The sequence below is a fragment of the Plasmodium chabaudi genome (assembly GCF_900002335.3).
Source record: "Plasmodium chabaudi chabaudi strain AS genome assembly, chromosome: 13".
NCBI lineage: Eukaryota > Apicomplexa > Aconoidasida > Haemosporida > Plasmodiidae > Plasmodium > Plasmodium chabaudi.
Window position 1 is genome coordinate 1,787,138 of NC_030113.2, and position 18,342 is coordinate 1,805,479.

Here is an 18,342-nt window from a genome sequence, read left to right on the forward strand (position 1 = left end):
ATCATATATTTCTTGTGTTACTTTACATATGGAATATTATAAAGTCACAATATATAAAACAATTTATGGAAAATTCATAATTCAATTACTCATATTTTAATTATAATGCTACACATTGAATATGGTATACACAAAACAAAAAAAATAATAAAACATATAGGTGGTAGTTCAGGTAATTATGTGGTATGTGTTAACAAATATATACATACATAAGTATACACTGGTTTAATATAGCAAATTGTTTGGTGTTTGTTAGTAAATTATAATTTCATTATTGCCCAAGCATTTTAAAAACATTTTATTTTTATTTTTCCTTATTTCTATAAAATATTCGAAATGTATTTTAAAAAAAATGTATATCATTTTATGTTAATTTCTCAAAATGTGGTGAAGGGGCTATATGATTTCTTTTAAAAACAAAAAAAGAATGAACAATAAAACCATATGCAAAATATTGTATAATTTTGCTCTCTTCAAAATTTTTTCGAGGTATACACTTTTTGGTTATGCAAATAAAAAAATATATTATTACCAATAAATTTAGCAGAAAATAATTTGTAAGCTGTTTAGCAAATACTAAAATTATGGAGCACGCTTTAGATATACTTATGTGCTTAGAAAAAAATCCCTTATAATTTTAAGGCACGCTCTTGGGTATAGTATATAGGCTTAAATATTTAAAGGGGGAAAAATAAAATAATGTTATTATAGCAATATTAACTATATGAGGCGCATCCCTTATTATATATAAAAATAAATAGGCAATAAAATATTTCATATTGATTAAATAGAAATGCTAAATAAATATTTATAAAAAATTTTATATAAACGAAGCGGATTTTTTAGCATGTTAACTACGAAAGAAAAAAAACGTTATTATGTACATACGAATATATTTTTAATGTGTTAATTATATAGTATTTGTGTTCTAAATGTATGTATAAAACATATTAAACTTTAAAAAATATTTTATGTGTATAAATGTTGAAGAGGAGAAAAACAAAAAACTATAAGCATTTATTTCTATCAATTTTGTATAAACATTTGATAAAATAATTAAAAAATAATTCACACAAGCAATAAATCATTCTAAATTATTTCCGTTTTTTAATGTTTTATAGTATAATAATTAATATATAAATATGAAACTCGATTATATAAATGCGATCAAAGAAGAAAATGGAGGATATAATTTTGAAAACCTAAAGAGAAATGAAATTTTGAAGGAAAAAGGAGTAACATTCCCACAATTTCGAAAAACAGGAACAACTATTTGTGGAATAGTTTGTCAAAATGCAGTTATATTAGGAGCCGATACACGAGCAACAGAAGGCCCAATAGTTGCAGATAAAAATTGTAGTAAATTACATTACATAAGCAAAAATATCTATTGCGCAGGTGCAGGTGTGGCCGGAGATTTAGAGCACACTACATTATGGCTACAACACAATGTTGAGTTACACCGTTTGAATACAAAAACTCAACCTAGAGTCGCTATGTGCGTGTCGAGGTTAACTCAAGAATTATTTAAATATCAAGGTTACAAAGTATGTGCAATAGTATTAGGAGGTGTAGATGTTACTGGACCACAGTTATATGGTATACACCCTCATGGGTCGTCTTGCCTCTTACCATTTACAGCTTTAGGATCAGGATCTTTAAATGCTATGACAGTTTTAGAGGCAAAATATAGAGATAACATGACAATAGAAGAAGGAAAAGAACTTGTGTGTGAAGCTATATGTGCAGGTATCTTTAATGATTTAGGTTCTGGTGGAAATGTAGATATTTGTGTCATAACAAAAGATGGTACTCAACATATAAGACCTTATAAGCAACCAAATACTCGATTGTATCATTTAGCACATCCAACTATTTTTCCAAAGGGAACTACACCAATTTTATATGAAAAAATTGAAAGCATTAAAAAACATATTACTATAGAAGATGCATAATTATGTTGTAAGCACATAATATTGCTTCTCCGTTACGCAAATATTCTGCATGCGTTATTTTCCTTTTTTTATTTAAAATTGATTTTAATGCATTATTTTTTATATTTTTTTTTTATTATAATAATTTATTGTTTCTTTATTTTAATTTATATATATTTAGAAGTTCTAAGTATACTATACTTCCTTAAAAAAGTTTAACATATATTTCATTAATTACACATAAACCTATAAAATATCTCATATTATTTTAAATAAACGATTGATGCGATAAATACCATTACATATGTATCGATCATATATCTTAAGTGCAAGAATAAGCAAATAAAGAAAATAATTTAATATGAATACAAATTATTTTTATTAATATCAAAATAATTGATAATGGTATATGTATAATTTTTATGTTTTATGTTTTAAATTGGTATTTATGCATTAATTTGCACTACAACTATGCATATGGAGTGTAGAGCGTCGATCTTTGTTTGATATGTTTATATTAAAAAATACGTTAGAAACTAAAATAAAAAAAGAGGCGATAAAACGATACGAAAACTGAATGTATTCTCTAAAAAATGGTTGCATTAAAAGTACATTTTGCATATATGTGACAACCCATGTTTATTTTATTGTACCCCTATAAGTGTTAACAATTCCGTAATCAATTTATTTAATAGTAGTTCACTTTTATATTATTTTTTTTGTTATTATAATCATTGTTAAAGTTTTTCAATAGTTGTATTTTACCTTTTAAAAGGGTATTCTTAAGGGGGAATATGAATATTATATATACATTTCTTGCTATATATGCCTCTTAATTTGGAAAATGGAAAATAGGGTTAAGAACAAAAATTTAATATTAAAAAGTGATATTAATAATAGAGAGAAAAATATAAATTATCATTTAAATCACTGAATTTTATTTATATATATATAATATTTTTTATCTATAAGAAATTATATGGAAAATACAATAACAAGCTTAAGACAAGAATTGTTTAACTTGGAAATTTTTTATCCTACGAGAGGAATCAACACTAAGATATCTACTAAAAAAATGAAACTATTAGTAATATTATAAAAATTATTGTATATAAATATCCGCATACCAATAAATACTATTTGATTCTTTCAAAATAATCAATAAAAAAAATAATATAATAAAATTCGTATTACATTTTTATGTAATTTCTTTTTCTTGAAAAATGAATATTAAATAATAAACCTAAGAACAATTTTAAAAGTGTTTGATCAAATTGGAAAAGGATTTATTAACATTAGGGAAAAGATACCATAAGTTAAACGATTCGATGTATGTGCACAAAAATGCGAAATTATACAATGAAAAAAAATGTATACCACCACAATATGTAAAGGGAGAAAAAATGATAAATCCTTTGTCGAATTAAAAATTTTTACTGATAAAATTGCTACAAAAAGTTACTAATTTTAATCGGTAAAACTACTAAATAGCAAAGGCAACTATTTGCATCCAAGGCACTTGTTGTGTATGGACAATATTAAGACACTTTCCGACTTTGTTAAAATAAATAATAGTGAAAAACTTTAATAAAATGCTTCCTTTTTCTTTTTTTTGTGATTTTTTGTGTAACAAAAAAATCTTAATAATTAAATAAAATGAATATTAATAAATTCAATTCTAATACACAGATAAAGAAATATGAAATTAAAAATAATTATAATACATTAAAGACAAACTTCGTTAACAATGACAAAAATTGTTATGGTTGTATCCATGCTCCTAATAATATAAATGCTAAACATAGCGAATTTTATATTCTTCCCAGTAATGATAACGGTAATATATTAAAATCGTCTAATGGTGTATTATACGCAAATACCCTTCATAAAAACAACAATTTAAAAAATAAAACAAGTATAAATGGAATTCCAATTAACACACATAATTATAATAACAATAATATAAATAATGAAAATGTGCCTAATAATATCCCTTATACACACTGTATGAACAATACTGTCGGAATGAATAATTCATACAATACAGATAACCCAATAAAGAATAAATTTAACAGAACAAGTTGTTTATCAAATAATGCAAATGTTTTTGACAATGTTAATAAAAATGAAGATGATGTGTTTTATAGAAAAAGAGGATTGGACATTTTTAGTTGGTCAAATGATGTATTACTCCAAAAAAATAATGTAAAAAAACCTAATTTATGCAACAATTCACAAAGTAATAATATAAATGGTCAAGAATATAAGAAATCAATACATAAAGAAAACTTTGGGGATTTAAATAGAATATATAATAGTAGCGAAATACCAACTTTAAAAAATAATGAGAATGATGAAATACATATGGAAAACTCCTATAAACATAATATATATGAAAAAGGAATGAGCGAAGAATATTCCAATATGTCTTTGAATAGTTATAACAATGTAAATTGTAGTACATTTTTACATTTGAAGCAAGGTACTAACAATTCATATTATGGTGTTGATATTGAAACATTTGCCGGTGAAAATTGTAATAGCTATGGAAATTTTAATTGCAGTACAAGTGATTTTAATGCCAACTCAAAATTAACAATATCAGAATTGAAAGGAAAACAGAAAGATATAACACATAATTATGCCAAAAATGGAAATGTTGGATATACCGTTATAAAAAATAATAATAATTTAAATAATTTTAAACAATACAATAGTTCGGAAGGAAAAAATAAGATTTATGAATGTGAAAATGAATGGAAACAAGTTTTAAGATTGAAAAATGCCAAAAAAAATAAAAAATGCTCAAATATTCCAAAAAACGAAAAATGCAATATAAAGCCGCACACAAAAATGGACAGCAAACAATTACATTTATGTAATATGATAAATCATATGAACAGTCAGAAAAATAATACGCAAAATAAAGAAATAATACAAAAAAATAATGAACAAGCAATAAATAATAACATTAATTTTACTTATGATCATAAATCCAATATTAAGGATAAAAATATAAGCCCTAGAGTAAACACATTTGATTTCGATTATTTTGATAATGTTCATTCTTTTTTAAATGAAAAAGAGATACCAATTAAATTGGACACAAAATTAATAAGTGAAAACAATTTACAAAGTGAAAAAAATGGGAACATATCCAACTACAATAGCTCTATTAGTATTTATCATAATAATAGCACTAATAATAATAATCGTGTGTGTAATATTTGCCGTAATGAAAATGTTATGAAAAAATGTGTGCAGAATTCTAACAAAAGTAATATGGAAACTACTGAACAAATATATAATTATAATGACCATCAAATTTGTAAAAACCATAACGTAATGCATTTAAATGAATATACAACATCGAACGATGAACAAAATATAGTTTTAAATGAAAATATGAATTATAATAACAAAAATTTTGCTTTTAAAAAAAACCCCATAAATGAGCAACATGCTTATAATAAACACGACTTTTATATGAACAGTAATAATTTTAAGGATATTTCAAAAAATATATATATAACTCCGCAAAAAAATACAGTTTGTTGCCCAAAAGACCTACAAAATAATATATTCACAAAAAATTCAATTTGCAAAAGTAACGATGCATATAATGTTAAAAATAGCATACCCAAAAATATTTATCCTACAAAAAATGTATATAACGATGAAAAAGATGTAGCTTCAATGGATATATTAAAAAAAGTAGCGGTATTTGAGAAAAGGTCATCAAGTAATATTGTTAATAATGATTACATGAATAAAAATATAAAGGTTGTTTTTCAAGACTATAAAACAACTGAACATAACTCAAATAGTGAAATTGCAAAAAAAAACATCAACGATAATTTTATGTCATCTTTAGAAAAACATAATCATTTAAAAAACGATATTAATAAAATAAAATACAATATAGGGGAATTTAGAAATAACAATGCGGAAGTATTGTCTCTCAATAATTCAGAATATTGTTTACAAAATAGTTATAATAAAATGCCGTGTATGCAACTTAATTTAGAACAAAATGAAGTTAATAATGCTGAAAAAGGCAGGCACGGTGAAATGCGCGAATTATTAGAAATGTATGATAAAAACCAAAATATGAATATACATAAAGAAAATGAAATGGATGAGTTTTTAGAAATATATAATCAAAACAAGAATGTGGTTATGCCAAAGGATAATGGAATAGACGAATTTTTAGATATATATGATCAAACTAGAAATCTGGATATTTCAAATGAAAATAATATTGATGAATTTTTAGAAATATATGATAAAAAAAGTGGTTTAAATAGATATACAGAAAGTAAAATGAACGAATTTCTAGATATTCATGACATGATTCGAAGTATAGAGGAAGCTGAAAAAATCGATAAAGAAAGAAAAATCTTAGAAAATCATAATAAAATAATTGATCCCCATGAAAGTTTAAATGTAAGCAATTTATCAAGTACATATGATCATATTAAAGATATACGAGAAAGCAAAGATCAATCATCATACAAACATAAAAATAATATTGAAGACTTAAACAAAAATGAATTATTGGAATATTGGGGAGATTATCATTACGATAATATTAAAAAAGACACACCAAAACATAATAAGTCTTTTACTTATGCATCTGGAAAAGAGGTTAAAATAAATAAAGACATTTTAAAAGAAATGAGAAGTAAGCTATTTAGCGACGATGAACATGACAGTAATAAGAATGAAAATAAAACCATGAATGAAAGCAAAGGATTTAGTGGTTTTGCCTATGCCTCTGGAAAGGAAGTTAAAATAAATAAAGATATTTTAAAAGAAATGAGAAGTAAACTATTTAGCGATGACGAGCGAGATAGCAATAAAGATGAAAATAAAACGATGAATGAAAGTAAAGGGTTTAGTGGTTTTACCTATGCATCTGGGAAGGAGGTTAAGATAAATGAAGACGTTTTAAAAGAAATGAGAAGTAAACTATTTAGCGACGATGAACAGGACAGTAATAAAAATGAAAATAAAACCATGAATGAAAGCAAAGGATTCAGTGGTTTTGCCTATGCGTCTGGAAAAGAGGTTAAAATAAATAAAGATATTTTAAAAGAAATGAAAAATAAAATATTCAATGATGATGAATATGATAATTATGCAGACGAAATGAAAAACGAAAAAAATAGTTTTGAAAACGAGGGAACTGATATGAAAGAACAAAACACGTTATTAGAAGAGAAATCATCACCGGAAAACAGTTTAGAAATTGAATCACATGAAAAAGGAAAAAAAATGTTAAAAGAAGTAAAAAAAAACAAATCAACTAATAATAAAAAAGGAACACGTGGAAAAAGGATGAAATCAAAAAGTGAAGAAAAAATATCTTGTGATGAATCACATTCTCAAAAAAAAAAAAAAAGTAAAAGTAATAATAATAGAACAAATGAAGATTTAGAATCAAATAAAAATAGTAATGACGAAATGCATAAAGAAAAACTGCTTGGAGAAATAACACCATACAAATCCGAAGGGGTTAATGAAACTATGAAAAAAAGTAAAGATAAAAATTATATGGGTTCAAGTGATTATGATATGATCCAAATTAAAGGTACACCAAAAAAAATGAGCTCCAGTTTAAAAAGTAAAACTAATTTTATTAATCCAAGAAAGCAAAATGTAAATAATGAAATCGAAGAAAAACAGACATTACAAAATATTAGTAATAATAATAAAGAAAAATTAAAACTTGACTTAAACATAAATTTGAAAGATTGTTTGGGATTAATAAAAAAGACACTAACTAATTTATCAGAAAAAAGGAGATTAAAAGATACAAATTTTTTTACAAATTTTCTTATATTTATAAATGAAGAAAATAGAAAAAAACCTTATGAATTTAATTGGTTTAATAATGATTATATATATTTCCTAAAAAATGCAAATAAAAAAGAATATTATGTATCTAATATTAATGTAATGTATGAATTGTTCATATTAATAACAAAAGAATTGAACATATTTTATATATATGACTTCCCGTGGTTTTTAAAAAAATATAATTTAATAACCATGTCATTAGTTCGTAAATATAAAAAGGAGTTAAAAGAAAAATATAAATGTTTAAAATATATGATAACGATGTTTAAAAGTCCTAGAAGTGATTTTAATAAATTTGTAGATAATAAAGAGTATTTGGATCCAACTTTTCATGATTCTGTTAATGATCGAAATGAAATTTTAGAAAACAAATCAGAAGATATAAATAGTATAATTATCAAAAATGAAACAGAAAATAATGCGATATATAATAAATTCGAAAAAGGAAATGACAACCATCTATTAGGTAAAATGCATAATAATTATGTTCACACACCAAATTCCAACCTAATGGGTAACCCTAATTATTACAGTGACAATGCTTATTATACCGTTTTGTATAAAAAGCAAGCAAATATTTTCAAAAATAATATTATACATATTAATAATGAGAACAAGACTATAAATATGAACACATACTCTGAAAATAATGCATTTTATAATAATAATTTTTTTGAAGAATGCAATATTAATCAGTCATATAAGTGTGAAAATTATACGAATAAATGCGCTAGCAATATTGGTTGTATAATTCCTTATAATCCCATAAAATTGGATAAAACCATGATAAATTGTATAGATCAAGTACCGCCACCTTCACCCATTGAATTTATATATAAGTTATTGAAAAGGTACATAGAAGAACAGAAAAATAAAAAGAGTGTTTTACAACTAATACAAGAAAATGCAATTTCCTATAAAGTGCCAATGAATTTACGAGTTGAAAAAATTATTAAAAAAGAAGAAAAATACATAATAATTTTAAGTGATAATTTTGATTATATTTATTGTATAATAAAGGATACACATTTAATGGAGCTATTAATATGTGGTAAAATCAAAGAAGGTTATACTTTAAAAATAAATTCTTTAGATATAAATAATGATAATAATATTATTCCTCATGAAGAAAACCCTAATAGTTATTCGAAGGGAATAAACTTTAGTTTATCGAGTAATAATTTAATATGTATAGACAAGGAAAATAAATTGAAAATTGGATTATCAAAATATAAAGCTAAAAGAATACGAAACATTAAAGATTTTGAAAATGGGTGTTTTTTTATAGATGTAGTAATTATAAGTAAAAGTGATTTTTCATATGGATTTTATGACCAAGCAAAAAAACAATATTATATTTTAAACAGTGAAATTTATGAAAAAACTGTATATGATTTAAAAAATGAAATGACAAAACTTATGCATGATGAAAATTTTAATGAAAATAGTAAATATATCAAATTAAAAAATGATTTATATATGTTTCTCGAGGCAACAACTTTATGTACAATTCAGGCAATTGATTTTGCTTCTTCAGAAAAAATAAAAGAAACAGATTTGTTGGATGATAAACTGGAGAAAATCATAAATTCCTTATGCCAAATTAAGCTTATTAAAGTAAGATTTAAAAAGGTTGTAAATTCCTTCGTTGTATATTTGCTTCAGTGTGTTATATATCGATACGTTTACATGCAAATAATTTGTATTTTTTCTTTCTCTTTATTTTATATACCATCCAGATTGATAAAGAAACTTATGAAAATATGAGAAAAGGAAGTCGAGTTCAGCTTTTTAACACGTATATTCAAAAATCGAATAGAAACAATAAATTTGTAGCATCATTAGAGGACCATATTTTAGACGATCTAATATATTCTTCAGCTAAAAAAAAAGGAGATTATAGTAACATGGAATGGTTAGGAAATTATGATTTATTTAAATTACATTTTTTAAAAGAAGATCTTGATAAGAGTAATCCCCATTATTATAATGAGTATGATAATTATTTAAAACTTTTCAAAAGCTATGATTTAAAAAATAAATCTTACACACCTATTATATTTCAAGCTACAAGTTCAACATATATAAATGTTGATACAAAACATAAAAGTCGATTGATCGATGAACTTCACAATATATTAACTATAAATAATAAAGAAAATATTGATGACAATAAAATAACTAAGTTGGACAATGAACATAAAGAAGAAATAAAGCTAAACAAAATGTACCCATCTTTTATTTATACAAACATATTTAAAATTCCAATTTTGTCAAAAATACATATGAATGTTCTTAAAATGTATACAAATTTAAATGAAAATTATAAAAATATATATTTTGATTTAATCCCTGGAAATTTATATAATGTATCTGGGATGGTTATTCATTATACTGATATAGAAATTAAGGTATAAATATAGTGAATAACAAAATTATGTTTTATTTTATTAATTCAATTTTTTTTTTAAGCGAAAAAGCTGTACTCTATTCAACAATTTGAATAACACACTTTTGCAATTATATTTATGTTTGGACACGTGCACATATAATACTTATGTTGTCAGCTTATATATTCTCATAAATTTTATGTATATATTTTTTTGTAATTTTCGTTTTGTTCAGGAATTGATAGATTACAAATGCCCCGAATATACAAAAAATATGATGTGGTATAAAATCTTTTTACTAACATCAAATGGATATTTATGCTGTATAAATATTTCAATGTTGGCTCCCAATTTTATAATTTCATCGTATAAAAAAGATTTTGCATGTAAGGAAAGAGAAATAATCAAGAGGATGATTCATGTTGAGCATTGTATGAACATAAAAGAAAATAAAAATAGTCAAGTTCAAAATTGTGATAATGAAGACAACCATGTTAATAGTAATGAAAATGTGAATACAAACAAAAATGATAAATATAATAATTTATTTAATTATTTATACAAATGTGAACGGAAAAATACAAAGGAAAATATACAAAAGGAAAGCATAAATTTAAATGATTTAGACATTTTTATATATTTTAGCGATCTGGAATTTATAAATTATGACCCAAAACATGACATATTTAATTTCCGATCTTATTATCATCCGGTAACAAAAATTTACTTCATATGTATCGCCGCTATTACATATGTGCATATGGCATATACTATTTATTTATCAACTTGTTCATGCTTTCACTTTTTTTTTTTGACAGAATTTTAAATCCCTAAGAACATACCCCAAAGAATTCGAGCATATCAAATGGAGCATTACACAACTGGTTAATGAAAATTATATTACGTATGAAAAAAATAAACTTGTATTAAAATTAAGAGATGATTTTCAAATAAAAGTCGATAAAGAAAATTTTCAGTATATATATTTATGGTGTTCTCTAATTTATTCAAAATGTAAATCTATTGAATTAACTGGAGACACCTCTAAAAATACCATTTTATCGAAATTTTTAAAAAATATGTGTAACTTATATGATAAGTGATATCATTAATGTTATTTCATCTAGCGATGAATATTATCCTTCTTTAATTTTATTTGTTAAATTATTTTTTCCTTTCATTTATTATGTTTTATTTGTTTTTTTCATATGTTTGTATATGCATACACATTTTCTAAATATGAGTTTGCTAACTTATTCTGATTATCTGTGGTACTACCACTAACTATATTTGTATATGCCTATAATTTTAAATTACAAACATACAAAATTTTATGTATCACTCATGGTTTTATGAAACCACATAACATGCTTAGCTACATGCTTAGCTACATGCTTAGCTACATCCTCAGCATGCTATAAAAAAATATATATTACTAAAACAGGTGATTGGAAGCTTATTAGCGTTGGACATTTTTAATAAGGTTGTCTTTCTTTTCCTTTTGTGAGGTTTTAAAAATAATATCGTTTTTTTTAACAATTCATTATTTATGGTGTCATTTATTTTGGATAATTTTTTATTATACGAATTATGCTACAGTTTTAGTGACGATGAAATATGAAGACTTAACAAAACATATGCATGCTACAAACATTTAAGTGTTTAAAAAGGTTAAAAATAATATTTATATTATTATGTTAAAATAAAATACCTATATGTATTATTTTTTATGTCTAAATGCTCGAAAAATATGCAACATAGCAATGGTTACATTGTGTGTAATATATTTTCTTTATGATATTAATGAATGTTATAAAAGTTGATTTGTATTAAATGTTTAAAAATATGTATATTATATTCACGTTAATATATATACAGAAAGAAAGCTTTTTATAATAGTAAAAAGTATGAATATATATATACTTATGCATGCGTTTGCATACAATAATTTTTCAATTTAAACATTAAGAACTATCAACAAGTTATACAAAAAATAAGAGAATAAATATAATATAAATAAGTATAAAAAAAAAACAAATAATACAACATATTTGTCCACTATACTAATATGAAGTTTCATGTTAAGATGCATGATAAAAATACATAATATATAGAAAACTCTTTGGACAATCTATGTTTTTAATATATATACATATATATAATGTATATTTTTTTTAATTTAAAAATAATTTAACACGGAAAAATTTTTATTAAAAATCTATTTTGAAGTAATTACATTATTTCATAATATATTTTATTATTATGGGTGTATATAGATTTATGCGATTCGCTCTTTATCTCTATATACAATATAGTTAACATATTTTTTGATAAGATATAAAAATATGAATAAAATTGATTTTAAATATATGAACTAAATAAATATTATGTTGACATATGCTTATGCATTCTTCTAAAATATAAAAGTTTTAATTTTCTTCGCCACTTGAAAGTTCAATATCACTGCAAATATCTTTATCCGTATTTTTATTAAGTTTTCTTATTTGCCAATTCCATGATTCAATACCTTCTCCAGCTCTTTTATTTTTTAAACTTATATAATCTTTATCATCATGCAATTTGGCTAACTCACTATAAGTAAAGGTTTTATCTTCATACTCGTCCATTGTCATTCTGTTTGTGACATATATTATGGAATTCCTTTCCAAATTATCTTTTGCCATTTTCATAGTCATAATACTATGCATTATATGTAATATAAATGTTGCTGTGAAAAATAAAAGAATCAAGACAATAAATAAAACTGAAAATTCTGTATTTAACTCTTTTAATGATTCTATATATGGTTTTGTTATCGCAGATTTTTCTTTCAACAAATCTAAAAATATGTCAATTTTTGTATTCTGCAATAAAAGAAGGTTGTTCAAAATGGTGAGGAACGAGTCAACAAGCATGTGCATGTACATGTACATGCACACATATGTATAGAGGGATATAAAAAACACGGTTAAACATCATAGATAGTCACAAAAATGTCATGCAGATGCAAAGAGGAGGATGCATATTCCTACCGTTATCGTCACTGTGTTCATTAAATTTGAAAATATGGATATACTTTTTATTAAATGAACATATTTTAATTTTAAGGTGCTAATTGTTTTTATTATTATATGATCTTCATTTAGGTGCATGTGTAATAATATTACTAAGAGAAAAAAAGTATGTAAATAGGAATATAGAGAAAAATATATGGGTATATATATAACTTATTTAAGATAAAAAAAAAATATAATATATTCTTATAAGTTTCACAAAAAAATAGAAATAATTGCACACACAAATGTATAGATATAAAAAAAAATACTTACCTACTGCTATTATTATATATAATGTAGCTATAACATTTGATATAATACTTGTTTCTTGATTTTCATTATTATTTGCCATTTGATATTCGTCTTTTATACTTGTTTCATATGTTTCATATATTTGTGGAATATTTGAATAATATATTTTTCTTTCTTTATTTTCATCCGATTTATTTTTATTATTAATTTTTTTTAATTTTTCATTTGTCTTTTCAGTGATTTTTTTACTATTATTGTCATCATATGATTCATTATTTGACGTTGAACCATCACTTAAGTTTTCAATAGTTTCCATAAGTTCAACTTCAGTAACATTTTTTTTTATTTTATAATTTTCCTTAAAGAAGGCCGGATTCAATTCATTTATGTGCATTTTATTTTTTACTGCCATTTTCCAAAAAAAAAATTAAGAAATGTCATAAAACGTGTAAAAAATGGAAAAGGGTGTAAAAAATTTTTATAAATATTAATATAGCAAAAAAAAAATTGTAATTTTTCAATTTATTGAAATATATTAAAATTAAATATTAAGTTTATATGTAATTTACAAAAATATATATAATAAAAACTTTTTATGGAAAATAAATATATAATAAAATAGTTAATGTGTAGACAATAATTTTATATATGTGTAACCATTATAAATATATACATATATACGTATTAAATATAAATAAATATATTATTATATAGCTTAGAAAGAAACAATATACAAGAAAAAATTTAATAAAAATAGAAATATTTACAACTATTATATAACACGACTTTAAAATTTAATAGGCTGAGCTGAATTTTCCACAATATATGTGTAATTTGATAGTGTACACTGTTTCATATGGTTGCAATGTGTATAAATACAAGACGTTTTTTTTTTTGTTCGGTTCTTAATTTGTTACTAGTCCTGTTTTTTTTTGTCAATTTTATTTTTATATTTACAAAATAATAGCAAATAAATACAGAATTTACTTAACGAAATAAACAAATATTTATGTCAATACAAATTTTATATCACCGCAATCTAATTTAATTTGCATATATATTTTTTTTTAAAGAAAAACAAGATATAATAAATATTATTTTTTTTGTGTGTTTACTATTTTGTAAATTATTTTTATTTTATTATTTTTTTTATATCTTATATACATTTATAATATATTTTTTTTGTTCTAAATACCATTTCTTCCATAACTCTACTACAAGTTGCCACCTCGAATAAAATTGGAATTTTATATCTTTTTGTATTTGATAAAAGGAAGATGGACTTAATTGTTCTTAAGTTAATTCGATAAAAATTTATTTAATTTTTGTATCCATATAATAAATGAAAATATAAAATATATTTATGAAATATATTTTAAATAATTCTTCGTTTCTTTTCCGTTTGTTACATTTTCTTAATTATTTATATCTACAAATGTGAAAATACGAAAATACAAAAATAGGAACAAACATTAACAAATAAAATTTAAGAAATTGTAACTATATTATATATATATTTTTTTTTTTTTTTTTTTTTTTTTAAATATCCTTCAAAATGTGTAGCATGGTAACTGTTTACAGTTATAAAAAAAAACTTTTATTATGAACTTGTGGATACATAGATATACAAATTAAAGGAGAACCATATGTTTTCCTATTATGTATAATACCATTTTGCATACTTATATATATTTAATAAAAATATTTTGCCTGAACTGTTGTTCTACGCATAATGGTAGCATGCACACGCATAAAATATAAATATATAATAATCATATTAAATAATACAAAATTTTAAATTAAATAATGAAAAAAAATTAATCATAGATAAAAATGATGAGAATTGTTGAAGGTTATGAGAAAATTGAAATAATATGTTGATATAAATTTCGAATGAAATTATAACGGTATATTTATCAACTTGTTTGTAGTCCATTTTTCGAACTTTTATTATTCATCAAATTGGGTATTATATTTAATTTCATACCAAAAACGTTCCAAATATACATATATAGGAGAATATACATGTATATATTTATATTTTTCAAATACTGATTTTCAGTACTTTCTCCACCCCATTTGCAACCCCTTATAATTTGAAATAAACTAGTCAGCATACCATAGCTTTACTATTTTAATACCCCCTTTATTTCTACATTATTTATTATATCTTATTTTTAAATAATATTTATAATGTTTTATTTGTTTCGAAATAACATACACAAATATATTTATAACTTATTTTACATTAAAAAAAATACGTTGTATTCAAATTTTATATTTTATATATACAAGATTATATATATACATAAGTATACACATGCATAAAATACATATATTATACTTATTTTGAAAATATATATATATGACATAAAAAAAGAAAATAGACAAAATCAAAAAAAATATTCGAAGCTTATGTAACGTTTAAAAAAAAATTGTTGCATATATAAATTTAGGATTTTAAAAGGAATACAAAACATATTGTAGTTTTTAAAAAATATATTAATTGTACGAGATTAATTTTTTTTAATTATTTTGTGAATATTCTGCAAAAATTGTATAAACAACACACACAAGCAGTACCTGTGTGCAGTTGCATACTATTTGGTTTACCAACTTGCTCCCGCCTCCTTTACACACACACACACACGCACATATATATATATATATATATATATATGTATATGTACATTTCTCGCTCTCATTCCAATTTGCCACATTTCGGTCTTGGGCATCACACAATGTGGAAACCATTAGCTCACAACAATAGCTACAAAAAGTGCATATATATATATATATATGTGGGCAAAACTAGTTATTTTTTATTCTACTACCCCTTTTTATTCTAATAACTTTGGCTATATATGGTGTTATTATAACTGTTATAACTATTCTAAGAGGCTCAGTAACTTTGGATGCTATATATGCAAATATGAGTTCTCCCCATAAAGAATCAATTTTTTTATGTAAATCATCATCAATGTATTTATTCAAATGCATTTTTTCTGATAAATATTTTAAATCTGATAATGATATATATTTAAAATGAACAAACAAATAGGAAGCAAAAAATGTTATTAGGAAAACACCAAAATAGGTTCCCAAACCAACATAACCATATTTCTTAAAAAAGTTTTTAATATTTGAATGAGCTATTTTAGATTTATTAATAAGCTTTTCTTGTGATTGTAATAATTTTTCTTTTCTTAATTTATATTTGTTTTTTTCTTCATTATATATATCCATAAAAGATTTATTATTATTTCTTTTTAGAAATGTAGATATTTTTTTTTTTGTATTCATTATTGCTTTTCTATATATTTCTTCACTTGAATTGTTTTTTAAACTTTCTGATTTCATTTTATATTTTTTTAAAATATTGATAAAAAGTTTTTTTTCCATTTGTATTCTTTTTACAACTATTTTATAACTATGTTTACTTTTGAAATGAATTAACATTTCTTTTATACTTTTTGTAATTAATAGAGAATGCACATTTTTCAAATAGCTTTTCCCTCTTCCCCAAATATTATTTTTATTATGGCTTTTATCGTTTATTCCCGATACTTGATTGTTACTATTATTTAATGAGCTATTATTGATTTGGCCTGCTTGTTCATGTGTTTTTTTTTGCTTTTCGTCTTGTTCGCTTTTTCCATTTGCCCGTTTTCCATTTGAACTTAAGTCTCCACCCTTGTGGTCATGCTTGCCCGAAACCGAGTGAAAACTTTCTAAACATTTTAAATAGCTATTTTGATTATATGATGATACATACTTATTGATAATAACATTTCTAAATATATTATTGTTTCGATTTTTTAGTTCCACATTTCCAAAATGGGGAGTGTAAATACTATTACAATTTCTATCATCTTTATTTATATGATTTACATAAAAAATTTTAGGATATATAATACTATTCACAGGATATCCATTGTCTTTAAACAAAGTAGCATTAAAATATCGAAGGCTTGTATTTATTTGTTTTATCTTATTGTTTTCTGTAAATATTCCCGAATGTGAGATTCTTCTGATATTTTTGAACATCCTTTGGTCCTTTTAAAAATATATGCATGAGGGCAAATAAGCATAATATATATATACACTTTATTTTAACATACTTATATTTATAAACATCCAATGTTTGCTACGCTTTTTTCGATCGATTTTATACAAAGGCATTTGGGTACTTGATAATGACTATACACATGTAATAACATTTATAAATGTACTGTATGTTGCATATTATTTGTGACATACATATGATTGTATATAAAAATTTGTAAATGCTGATATACAGTTTATACCTTTAATCTTTGTTGTTGCTATAATCTATATATAATAAAAATCATGTATTAGGAATTGTTCATAAAAATATTTTTTTAAAGCAAAATTAAAATAAAACAGGAAAAATAAATCAACAAAACGAACTAATAAACCAAATAATACAATATCGATAAAATTATAGGAATATTAATATGCTATATAACATATATATTTTATTTATTTCCTAAATTTTGTTATTTTTCCATTATCAAAAATATAATAAAAATAATAAAAAATAAAACTTTTTAAATCTTAATGGAATATATTATATTTTTTGTTCTCTATACAAATTTATTGTAGTTACTTTTTATTAAGTTGCTATATCCGTGAATTTATATTTTAACATCAACATTATATATACATATGTTACCTATTTATTATCCATCACATTTCCATTATTTTTACATAATAAATAAAATAAAATATATAGTTAATATGTATTTTAATTGATATATATTTTTTATCACACACAAAATTAAGGAATCCCCCTTCAGTTGCATTGGTGAAAAAAAAATAATTTAT

The 18,342-nt window shown here is 22.9% G+C and overlaps 4 protein-coding genes across 4 annotated transcripts; 2 read left to right on the forward strand and 2 right to left on the reverse strand.

The window, feature by feature from the left end:
* Positions 1-1,142: 1,142 nt before the first annotated feature.
* Positions 1,143-1,955, forward strand: PCHAS_1347900 (proteasome subunit beta type-7, putative; the record flags this gene model as incomplete). Its single annotated transcript, XM_733302.2, has 1 exon — positions 1,143-1,955. One exon carries the CDS (start codon positions 1,143-1,145, stop codon positions 1,953-1,955), a length of 813 nt encoding a protein of 270 aa, XP_738395.2.
* Positions 1,956-3,590: 1,635 nt separating this feature from the next.
* On the forward strand, positions 3,591-11,289 carry PCHAS_1348000 (conserved Plasmodium protein, unknown function; the record flags this gene model as incomplete). Its single annotated transcript, XM_016799376.1, has 4 exons — positions 3,591-9,413; positions 9,536-10,207; positions 10,422-10,898; positions 11,005-11,289. The coding sequence occupies 4 exons, from the start codon at positions 3,591-3,593 to the stop codon at positions 11,287-11,289; spliced, it is 7,257 nt and encodes a 2,418-aa protein (XP_016654674.1).
* A 1,326-nt stretch (positions 11,290-12,615) lies between these two features.
* On the reverse strand, positions 12,616-13,906 carry PCHAS_1348100 (conserved protein, unknown function; the record flags this gene model as incomplete). Its single annotated transcript, XM_735351.1, has 3 exons — positions 12,616-13,050; positions 13,219-13,352; positions 13,516-13,906. 3 exons carry the CDS (start codon positions 13,904-13,906, stop codon positions 12,616-12,618), a joined length of 960 nt encoding a protein of 319 aa, XP_740444.1.
* Positions 13,907-16,305: 2,399 nt separating this feature from the next.
* PCHAS_1348200 (conserved protein, unknown function) lies at positions 16,306-17,541 on the reverse strand (the record flags this gene model as incomplete). The annotated part of the gene is made up of 1 exon (XM_739560.2): positions 16,306-17,541. One exon carries the CDS (start codon positions 17,539-17,541, stop codon positions 16,306-16,308), a length of 1,236 nt encoding a protein of 411 aa, XP_744653.2.
* Between the last annotated feature and the right edge of the window lie 801 nt (positions 17,542-18,342).